The following is a 10,618-nucleotide window of genomic DNA, read 5'->3' as shown; positions in this document are numbered from 1 at the left end:
TCAGCTCAGTATGTTCTCAAAATATGAGATCAAACAAATTCCTCGCTCCCAAAATTTTAATGTGGATGCATTAGCTCGACTTGCTACACCCTATGGGACTGACTTGGGAAGAACCGTGATATGAATCTCCTACATGTTCTAATGAAATACAAGTCAACTCAAGCTTCATTTAAGACAAAAGCATCAATTATGGATTTCAAGTTCATGCTACATTAAATGAGGCTTTATTTAATCCTTTATGGTTACAAAACTCTTGGTTTGCTAATTTAATCTTTAATTTTCGGATTTATGGTGTATTTTTAGGTATTTTAAGTTTTAAGACTTTTCATTTACTTTTTAGGTTTCAATTAGTTAATGATTGTTTATGGCATTGAAGGAAGTGTTTCAACCCTTCACATGACCATATGTTACTTTTAAGGACTATTTTGAAGGCTATATATAGCCATGTATGTCAGCTTTGAGAAGATAGAATATAGATTTGAAGATGTAATGAAATGAGCATTTGAGCCTTTCTTTTAGCCAAGAGCTAATGTATTTTGCAATCTAGTAATAGCTTGCATGTTTAAGATCATTCAAGTGAGACTTGATCTATCTTGCTTGTGGAGTAATTCGGATCTCAAACAAAGAACAAGTTTTCTTGCCTTGAGATATTTGATCATCAAGGTAATCCGGTTTTTACTTTCCTTGGGTTGATTCCTCAATCGGTTTTGGGGTTTTTGGGATTGTGTTCTATGGGTCTTATTTGTTAGCAAGGTTCTTAGATCCAATTCTCAAAGGTTTCTTAGCATTTTGGTATCAGAGCTTTAGGCTCAAGATTGGATATATGTTTCCTTTCCATTCCATCAGTTATTCATATTTTGTCAAAAAGCACAAAAAAATCATATTTCTTTACGTCTTTTAATCTTATTGTCTTCTACGTTTTTGTAGATCTTGTTCTTGTCTAAAACTCTGTCTTCTTGGACATCTTCTGTTTCGGATTGCTTCGTGGTTAAAAATATTCCTTTTCAAAATTTGCTATAGGAAACCGAGAGGATGTGCATGTTTCTTTTGGTCTTTCCATTTTATGCAAATTTAAGTTTCTAAGTCATTGGTCATTAATGCTCTTGTTAGTGCTTCTTAAATTCCTTGTCTAGCATTTCATATACCTTTGTAACTCCCCATTGCCGATAAATTTTGGTTTATTAACTCTTGGTTGATTGGTCAAAGTGCATAATTGCACTTCTCAATTTTTTTTTCTCTCTTCAGTTTCCTAATATAGTCATTTCCTCATTTATTCTACCAAGTTCATTCAATTTTGATTTGTCCATCTTTTGTTTGTTCATTTTTCCATATCCTCGTTTAGTTTTTCCATAAGTCAGATTAACTTGTTTTTGTTCTAAGTGTGCTACTATCCATTGTATTGAAAATTGTCTTGGCTTCTCCTTTTTAAATTTTGAGAGCAATGTATCACCAAAGAAAAAGTCCATACAAATTCATGTCTCCTCATGGACAACGAGAGAACCACTATAGTGAAGTTTCATATGCGAAGGAATTGGTCGAGATTCACAAATCCATAACTTACCTAAATGAATTGTGCCAAGAGTTTAAAGTGAGATATGAAGACATGAAGAGGCATGCCACATAATCCGTTCAAAAAGAGAAAGATTGTCTTATGCCTCCAAAGGAGAACCAACCAATTCAACATGTGGAAGATCATCATACGCTCCACGCAGAAGTTTCCAATTGTGAGGTCAGTACATATGTTGTGGAAACCAACAAAGATATTATGGAAATCTCTATTGATCCATGTCAATTAGAGACCGAAAGTGACAAAAGTGAGATGTGTGAGACAAACATAATAGATGATCATATGGAGATTGATATTAAGAAGACTTTGGTTAAAAGAATTAGTGAGGATCAAATCGTTTTGTTTTCAAAACGACACATACAAGAACTTGTAAACGAAAGGACTTGCTTTCTAACGGGTGCACTTAAGCCAATTGTGCCAAGTTTTTCTTTTGAGTTTTTACAGGATGTTAAAATGCTTTTTGAAATGCAAGATCCAATGATTGCTTCTCAAATGAGCCAATATCGTTCACATGTGAAGTATGAGACAAGGGGGCTATATAAGAAGCAGCATTTCAACTTCACTTCCAAATACATCCATGAACAAAACTCCAAAGTAAAGGGGGATCCAAAAAGAGTACGATCATGGGATGCACATGACTTCAAATTTGCTTTACAAGGAGATCCTTTAGATTCGAGGACGAATCATTTCCAAGAGGGGGAGAATGATATGAATCTCCTACATATTCAAATGAAATACAAGTGAACGCAAGCTTCATTCAAGACAAAAGCATTAATTATCGATTTTAAGTTCATGCTACATTAAATGAGACTTTATTTAATCCTTCATGGTTACAAAACTCTTGGTTTGCTGATTTAATCTTTAATTTTCAGATTTATGGTGTATTTTTAGGTATTTTAAGTTTTAAGATTTATGGTCTAGACTTTTCATTTACATTTTAGGTTACAATTAGTTAATGGTTGCTTATGGCATTGATGGACTTAAGTGTTCCAACCCTTTACATGTCTATATGTTACTTTTAAGGACTCTTTTGAAGGCTATATATAGTCATGTATGTCAGTTTTGAAAAGATAGAATATAGATTTTAAGATGTAATGAAATGAGTCTTTGAGTCTTTCTTTTAGCCAAGAGCTAATGTATTTTGCAATCTAGTGATAGCTTGCATGTTTAGGATCATTCAAGTGAGACTTGTTGCTTGTGGAGTGATTCCGATCTCAAACAAGGAACAAGTTATCTTGCCTTGAGATATTTGATCATCAAGGTAATCCGGTTTTTACTTTCCTTGGGTTGATTCCTTAATCGGTTTCGGGGTTTTTGGGATTGTGTTCTATGGGCACTTGTTTGTTAGCAAGGTTCTTAGATCCAATTCTCAAAAGTTTCTTCACAAACCATGCCAGTCGAGATTCTGCTTGAGCCGAGCATAAAAGTTCAGGATGTGATGGATATCGGCGAATAGGAGTAACCCGAAGGGAACTGGATGGATCCACTGGTCAAGTATTTAAGAGACGGACCTTTACCTACCGAGAAGGTAGAAGCTTAGCAACTCCAACATCGAGCAGCCAGGTATGTGCTTAGAGATGGGAACCTATACAAAAGAAGCTACTCTCTACCGCTCCTGAAGTGCCTAGTTCCAAAGGAGGCTAATTATGCCATGAGAGAAATACACGAAGGCATATGCAGTAACCACTCAGAAGCACGATCTATGAGCCATAAAATTGTTCGTCAAGGGTATTATTGGCCAACCATGTTGAAAGATGCAACACAATTCACCAAGAGATGCGACAGATGTCAGCGGTTCGCAACAATACCTAGACAACCGTCTGAACTATTAATAAGCATAACGAGTCTTTGGCCTTTTGCCGAATGGATAATAGACCTCATCGATCCCCTTCCACAAGGAAAGGCCTAAATCAAATTCACAGTGGTAGCGGTAGATTACTTCACTAAATGGGTCGAAGCTTAGGTCTTAGCCACGATCACTGAGAAAAAGGTTACCTACTTTATCTAGAGGAGTATAATATGTCACTTTGAGGTGTCATACACTGTTATTAGTGATAATGGGAAGTAATTTGATAATGCTGCATTTTGAAGTTTTTGTATGGAACTGGGTATCAAGCACATTTATTCTTCACCAGCACACCCATGGGCTAATGGACAGGTTGAAGCAGTCAACAAAATCATCAAAAGACTCTGGAAACCAGATTAGAAGGACGTAAGGGGCTATGAGACGAAGAACTTCCCAGTGTACTTTGGGCTTATAGAACAACACCATGTACATCAACTGGTGAGACACCATTTTCATTATCATTTGGTTCTGAAGCAGTTGTACCAGTAGAAATCGGTATTCCTTCTCCGAGAGTAGTGCAATTCAATCTACCCGAAAACGATGAATCCATACAACTCAACCTTGATCTATTGGAAGAACATCGGGAAACGACATGGTTACGGACAGTGGAGTAAAATCAGATCGCACGATATTACAATTTGAAGGTTAAGGAGCGCAACTTCAAAGAAGTTGACCTGGTATTGAGAAAAGTCATGTCAAACAGCAAAGACCCGACCAGTGGAGTATTGGGACCAACATGGGAAGGCCCGTATAAAGTTACTAAGGTAGTTCGACTAGGCACCTATGCCTTAGAAGATCAACATGGCAAAGCCCTACCCCACTCGTGGCACGTTCAACATCTTAATATATATATTACGACTAGCTAAGTAGTAAATTCTTCTTTATTGACATGTGCATCATGTGATTCTCTCTTTTTTCCTTAATCCTTTCCTATTTAAGTAGATTAGGTTTTTCATGGTCCTTATTTACTGTATTCAGTCCTTTATTACTTGAGCGATTCTTTGAATAAAGGCCTTCGACATTCGAAATATAATTAGTCCCTCAGTACTTGAGCATTTATGTTTATTTTAAACCAAACTTTTCAAGTGGGGGCATGAGTATGTTAGTTAAAAGCTGGTCAAGAAACTCAAATTAGGACAGACCTAGAAATAAGCCGACAAGCTAAAAACCAATCAATGAAACTACTGAAATAGGCCCAGTTAAGTCAAAACATAAAGCAAGCAAGCGAAACCAATCAACGAAACCTAGGGTATAAAACCATTTGGCAAATGCCAAAAATGGTTAGAAACTCAAGGGTGTTGATTAAACTCAGGGTAAAAACCGACAGAGACCAAGAAGGTTAGAAACCCAAGGGTGGTACCGCTGACCCAACTAAATATTAGAGCCCAATACCAAAATCTAACGGTTAAAACTAACCGTATAGCAAAGCCCAAGAGACTTGACTACAGTCGATTATGACGGAAGTATGGGGACTAAGAAAACCAGCCCATAAAACGATAATCGACAACGACAAAAGGATATGACGGCTATTCCACGAAAAAAATCATCAATGGAGCAACCCAGAGACAAGTACCCTCAATATAGAAGTCTTAGCATGCTTCTTGTCTTCTATTTTGAGAGTGGTGGCTATTGTTATAAGAAGATAAAGCAAGATCAGGAGAACAAACAGAAAAGAAGAGTTGGGTCGAGGAATGAGTGGGCTCACAGGTAAGAAGGTCGAGACTCGGCCACCTTGGCCGGCCATAGCCGACCAGGCTTGGTGCCAGGACCATCTTGGCGCAGAAGAGTTCTCGACCTCTAAGGCTGAAAGCCCCGATGGTTCTCTCCCGACCCCCGTACAACTCAACTCGAGGTTACCTCGTCTCTACCCTAGATTTGACACTAGGCCCATTACGAGACGCATAAGCCCAGGAGTCTAGACCTCCTGGCACACTAGGATTCAGCTTTGCTAATTCCTAAAGGGATAAGGGTTCGACTTCTATAAATATAAAGGCAAACCAAACTCTAGAGGTACGTGAAAAATACCCTACTCTATTCACTCGACTACTTTGATACTAACTTGAGCGTCGGAGCCCATGTGGTAGGAGCCACATCGGTCTTAAGGTTGTTATGTTTTGCATGTCAGGTCCATCCCTTTCATATTTAGAAGATTGATGAAAATTTGGAGGAATCTCATGGAGCCAAATTTCTGCATCAACAAATCTTAAATTCTAAGGTAAATAAAATAAATGCAAAATATTTCCTTAAAAAAGGAAAACTTTCTTACCAACCAAATTCAAATATTCCTTAAATTTTAAATGTAAAACGAAATTAAAACTAAGGAAATTTAAAAGGAAATTCGTTCCTTAGTGGAGATGGAGTGAGCAGCAAGGTTGGCGCCAAGGGGGGCATGGCACGCATGCATGAGGGGCTGACGAGGTTGATCGGTGGCGCTGAGGGTGGCATGTGCATTGTATTGAGCGAGTATATATCTGGGCACGCGCAAGTGGCATGGGTTGGATCGCAGACGATAATGGGTGCGCAAGCGCAAGCGGCATGGCAAGGGGCACTTGCACGAGGGGGTCATCCACGCGCCTGCAGGGCGTCTGACATAGGCATTGCGTGTGGGGGTTGCAGGCTTGCAGTGATGGCGTGCATTGCATGGGGCAATGGTGTGTGCGGCTAGGGGTTAGTAGCATGGTGTGCGCTGTGGGCGACATGGTTGGTGGGCGTGCGACACAGGAGGTGTGTGCGGCGAGGGCACTATAGGATGCGCACATGAAGCTGGGCACTAGTGCGCATGCGCTGGGTGTGCCACTGGTGGTGGGGCGCACTTTGATGGGCAAGGGCTTGTGGTGGGCAAGTCCTTGAGGCTAGTAGGCTTTTTTGCTTGACCTTCCTTCGATCTTCATCGTCCTATTGGCCCTTGATGGATGCTTTTGGTCCTTTAAAATATTCAAAATTTCGTTGTGGATCCAATGAATCTTCTTCCTTTTAGGGGTCATCTCCTATAGTTTCCTCTCCTTGTTGATGTAGGTTTGTTCTTGGAGTTCTTGGCAAATTATGATCATATCAGTATGTTCTCAGCTCCCTTTTTTGTCACATCCCAAAAATAGTTGGCGTATTGTGTCGACTACAAAAGTTGTTGAATATTACATTTATAACCTTGGATTTTCACAAAGTTGGATAATAAGTATTGCTTATAATCAAAATGATCAAATAATTATTTTTCTAATAAATAATAAAATATTTACTAATTACAAGACTTTAGGCATAAATCCCAACAACTAGGAAACTCAATCGAGAGTACAACACTCTTATTTCATTTATAATTATATTAAAACTTGACCCGTACACAAGTAAGCAATTTAGACTACAATCAAATTGACTTTCTTATGAAATAGAATACAATTTAAAATACGTACATGGCACATGTTAACAAACTAATTATTCGAACGAGCATTATTTAATCACCTAGGCATGATAAAATATTAAGTAGAGTTATTTTTTTGTTTCTTGGTCACTTTTATTGAATATGGCCAATATTAGAGGTATTTCTTTGTTCATCTTTCTTGTATACATCTCACCATAGGTGATGGGCTCCTCAAGCATTGGCTTCTCGTCTTCACTGACCTTCAATGGATACACAATGGCTTCTGGTTTTGGGTTATGAAATGAGGCTATGGATACTCTGCTGGTGTTTGAGCTTGCCACTACTTGATGATCACCATTCTTGAACCTCCCATTGCTAAGATACTATTTTCACGAATCATTCTAATTACCATCAACTCAATAGTTTGCTTTAATATTCAAGTTAAATTATAAGTCATACTGTTTATTTAGTTCTTATATTTTACCATTGTAAAGATCGTATTCTATTTATTTAGTCCCTGTACTTTAAAAAGATTCCAATAAATTCATGAATTTTTCAAATTTGGGTCTTGTACAAGTCCTTGTTCATGAACTTTGTTAGTTTAATTCTTACGCCACTAACCGACTAAACTTGCCCAAAAATAAACTTGCTACCTAATCATTAAGGACTTGTTTGGCAATGTTCTCGTTTCTTATTTCTTATTTCCAATTTTATTAAGAATCCTAAGCATTTTACAACTAATTATATTCTTGTTTCTCATATTTTTTAAAACATTCTCAAAATTTGTATAGAAATTTTGGAAATAAGAAAAGAAGTTTTTTGTTACTGTTTCCAATTTTATTACAAAATATCAATATAAATATTGTTTGATCATTCTTTAATTCGTGAGTATTGAGACCATGCAATTCTATCTTTCTTTATTAAAAACGAGGAAAAAGAAACAAGAAACATGAACATTACCAAACATGCCCTAAATAATACAGTTAGTTAGTGTGTACCATGTAGAGACTATCTCACGGGGCACTGCCCTACAACATTTGGTGCTGAGAAATACATAGGAATTACTAATTCCTAAGGTAGGTGGCCATTATGGGATTTGAACTCATTCCCTCTTAATTACCCTAGCCCCTTTCGACTAATAAGCCACCCATGATGGTTAAAACTTTTCAAAGTATATAAAAGGACTAAGTGAACACTATATTAAAAATTGAGGACCAAATCTATAATTTAACTTATAATTTAGGGTAAAATACATTTTTAGTCTCTGAGGTTGGAAATAAATTAGCATAAAACTTTCAAAGCAAAAAAAAATTGCAATGTCAAACTTAAATAATAAAAAGGGCTTTTTGGACTCAATTATTTGAATGATAAATTAACTTAAATGACTCTAGTTACATGGTAGATTGAACCCGATCCAAGCATGGAATATTTAGGTTGGGTGGGTTTATTCGAATTATTTGTTCAAAATTAAAGAACTCAACTCTTTTTTCTTTTCTGAATAGGGTTATTATTAGGTCTAAATCTTCCTTAAACCTTCAGCTTTTTCTATCTAAGACCATATTTTCAAAATGTTTATTTCGGTTCCTATATCTTTAGTTTCTATCCATTTTACTATACTTTCAAATCAATCATTATACTTCACGTACCTTGAAAAAAGTGACCTTTATAACCCATTTTTTCTACAAAATCTTAACAGAAATCATATACCTAATGCGAAAAGCTAATAGTATACCAACCAAAATAAAATTTGAAATCGTAACAGAGAAGCTTGCTTACATGACCATGGTCTCCAATGTTGACGACAAAGGCTCCTTTCAAGGGTGCGACGTCGACCCACGACTTGCCACCGTCTTTGGTAGCCTGCAGCCCACACACATGATCCTGTAACAATATGGTTATGGTTCCAGGGTCACTGCGGCGCTGTAGCCCCACAACAACATCATTGGAGTCTCCACATTTAGGGTAAAAGTTGACCAAAATCTTCTTGTACATTTCCAAACAGGCTTTCTTTATCGCTTCCTTCTCCATTCTCATGGCCTCTGATAGCACCTCTAGCAACTTACAGGCCAAATCCATCATTTTCTCGCCGTACTCTGCGGTCGTGGCCGCCCACCCTTCGGGCTTATCTGGCCACAACGAGTAGTCTCGATTTTCAATTGGGTACGTAAAGAATGTTACAATTTCTCGCGAATATCGTTTTGCTTCTTCCTGCAATATGAGGATAAAAAATAAGTGCTCATGAGGTAGGTATCTCCTACTTACCATCATTAAACAATGGAACCCTTACAGAAATGAGCTCAACGAAAAAATAAAGAAAACAAAATAACTTGTAAAATTTTGAAGTTTTTTTTTTTCTTAATTTAAAATCTACAAATGATTAGCATTAGCTAGCATATTCCTACTTTTTTCGATGAAGAGGAGAAAAGAGATTACAAAAATAATTACTCAACATGGTATTGTTTTTCTTCCTTGAAAACGAGAAATAAAATCAACAAAGATGAAAAACATATAAAAAAATACAAAAAATAGAAATATTACCCAGCATTGGTAACCATTTATTATTTGTGATATTTAAAAAATTTTAAAGATTTAAATGAAAAATAATTCTTTTAAAAAAATATATATATATATTAGAATTATTGTTATTTTAAATATTTAAATGAAAAATAATTCTTTTAAAAAAATTATATATATATTAGAATTATTGTTATATATTTAATATTTAATAATTAATATGCATTATATAATTAAGTTTTAAAAAGTGACAAATATAAAAATTTCTTTAATGTTTCCAAAATTTGTATAGAACTTTGGTAATGGCTCTCATAAACAAGAACTTAGAAAGAAAAAATAGTCTTTCTCAAAACTTATAAATAAGAAAAAAAAAATAAAATACGATAAACATAAGTATTACCGAACAACCCCTTATACGTTTTGTAAGAGCATAGGAAATAAGAAACAGAAAACATATATAAAAAACATAAATATTACCAAACAACCCCTTATACTTATACGTAAGAGTTGTTATATTATATTACCTTTAGGTGGGTGGTGGCTAGAAAACCACCTCTCTTACCACTCGACATGTCGAAGCGGAGCTTCTCTTGTGATGACATGTCAAAAAAATCTTTGGCAAGATGAATCATATCAGACACAAGTTTAGCGTCAACCCCATGGTCTACAACTTGGAAAATCCCCCATACCTCGCAAGCCTCAGCGATCTTCTTCTTAATATCACCTCTTCTGCCATTGACTTCATCGTCGATTCCAACAAGTGAAATGATAGGGATTTCGTTATCGACAAAGGTCACCTTATGGTCGGTCTTTTCCTTTTTGAGATTAGTCATGGCAACCAAGATTTAATGATGCAAAAATTGTTGCTAAAGAAGAACAAGAACAAGCACAAAGTTGATGTTAATTTTGTGTGAATATAAAGTAGTAAATGGAGAGGTTTCTTTACAAATTTCATAGTAGTAAATGATAACTACCCACTTCTTTTTAGAGAGATTCTAGGGCATAGGGGGGCGAGGGAGAAAGAGAAATTAAATTCAAGGTAATTATTAGGAGGGAGAGAGGAAAATTTAGGTGCACTAGTGGGATTTTTTATTTCTTATTAATTTATTTATTTTTTTGTATGAGATGGATATTCGTATCCACAAACTTTTGAACGGGGATTTGAGTTAGGTTTAGATTGGCAGTGCTCTCGTAGTATCTCCTCTCCCTATCCAAACAAAAAAATTGTCTTGATAAATAATTCTTAAATATTATTAGGAATCAATTTTTTTTCGGTAAGCTGATATATTATTCTTAATTGTTACTTACACATGATTGTGTAATAAATGAGAGTAATAGC

General features: G+C 36.1%; 1 protein-coding gene across 1 annotated transcript; it reads right to left on the bottom strand.

Moving 5' to 3' along the window:
- Nucleotides 1–6,664: 6,664 nt before the first annotated feature.
- LOC111023502 (naringenin,2-oxoglutarate 3-dioxygenase) lies at nt 6,665–10,213 on the bottom strand. Its single transcript, XM_022300961.2, has 3 exons — nt 9,804–10,213; nt 8,542–8,973; nt 6,665–7,148 (listed from the first exon to the last, which is right to left on the bottom strand). The coding sequence occupies exons 1-3, from the start codon at nt 10,110–10,112 to the stop codon at nt 6,894–6,896; spliced, it is 996 nt and encodes a 331-aa protein (XP_022156653.1). The 5' UTR covers nt 10,113–10,213; the 3' UTR covers nt 6,665–6,893.
- Between the last annotated feature and the right edge of the window lie 405 nt (nt 10,214–10,618).

The sequence above is a fragment of the Momordica charantia genome (genome assembly GCF_013281855.1).
Source record: "Momordica charantia cultivar OHB3-1 chromosome 7 unlocalized genomic scaffold, Mcharantia_2.0 BLBB01000007.1, whole genome shotgun sequence".
NCBI classification, from domain to species: domain Eukaryota; kingdom Viridiplantae; phylum Streptophyta; class Magnoliopsida; order Cucurbitales; family Cucurbitaceae; genus Momordica; species Momordica charantia.
Note: the sequence above shows the minus strand (reverse complement) of the source record. Positions and strands in the feature narration are given on the sequence as shown.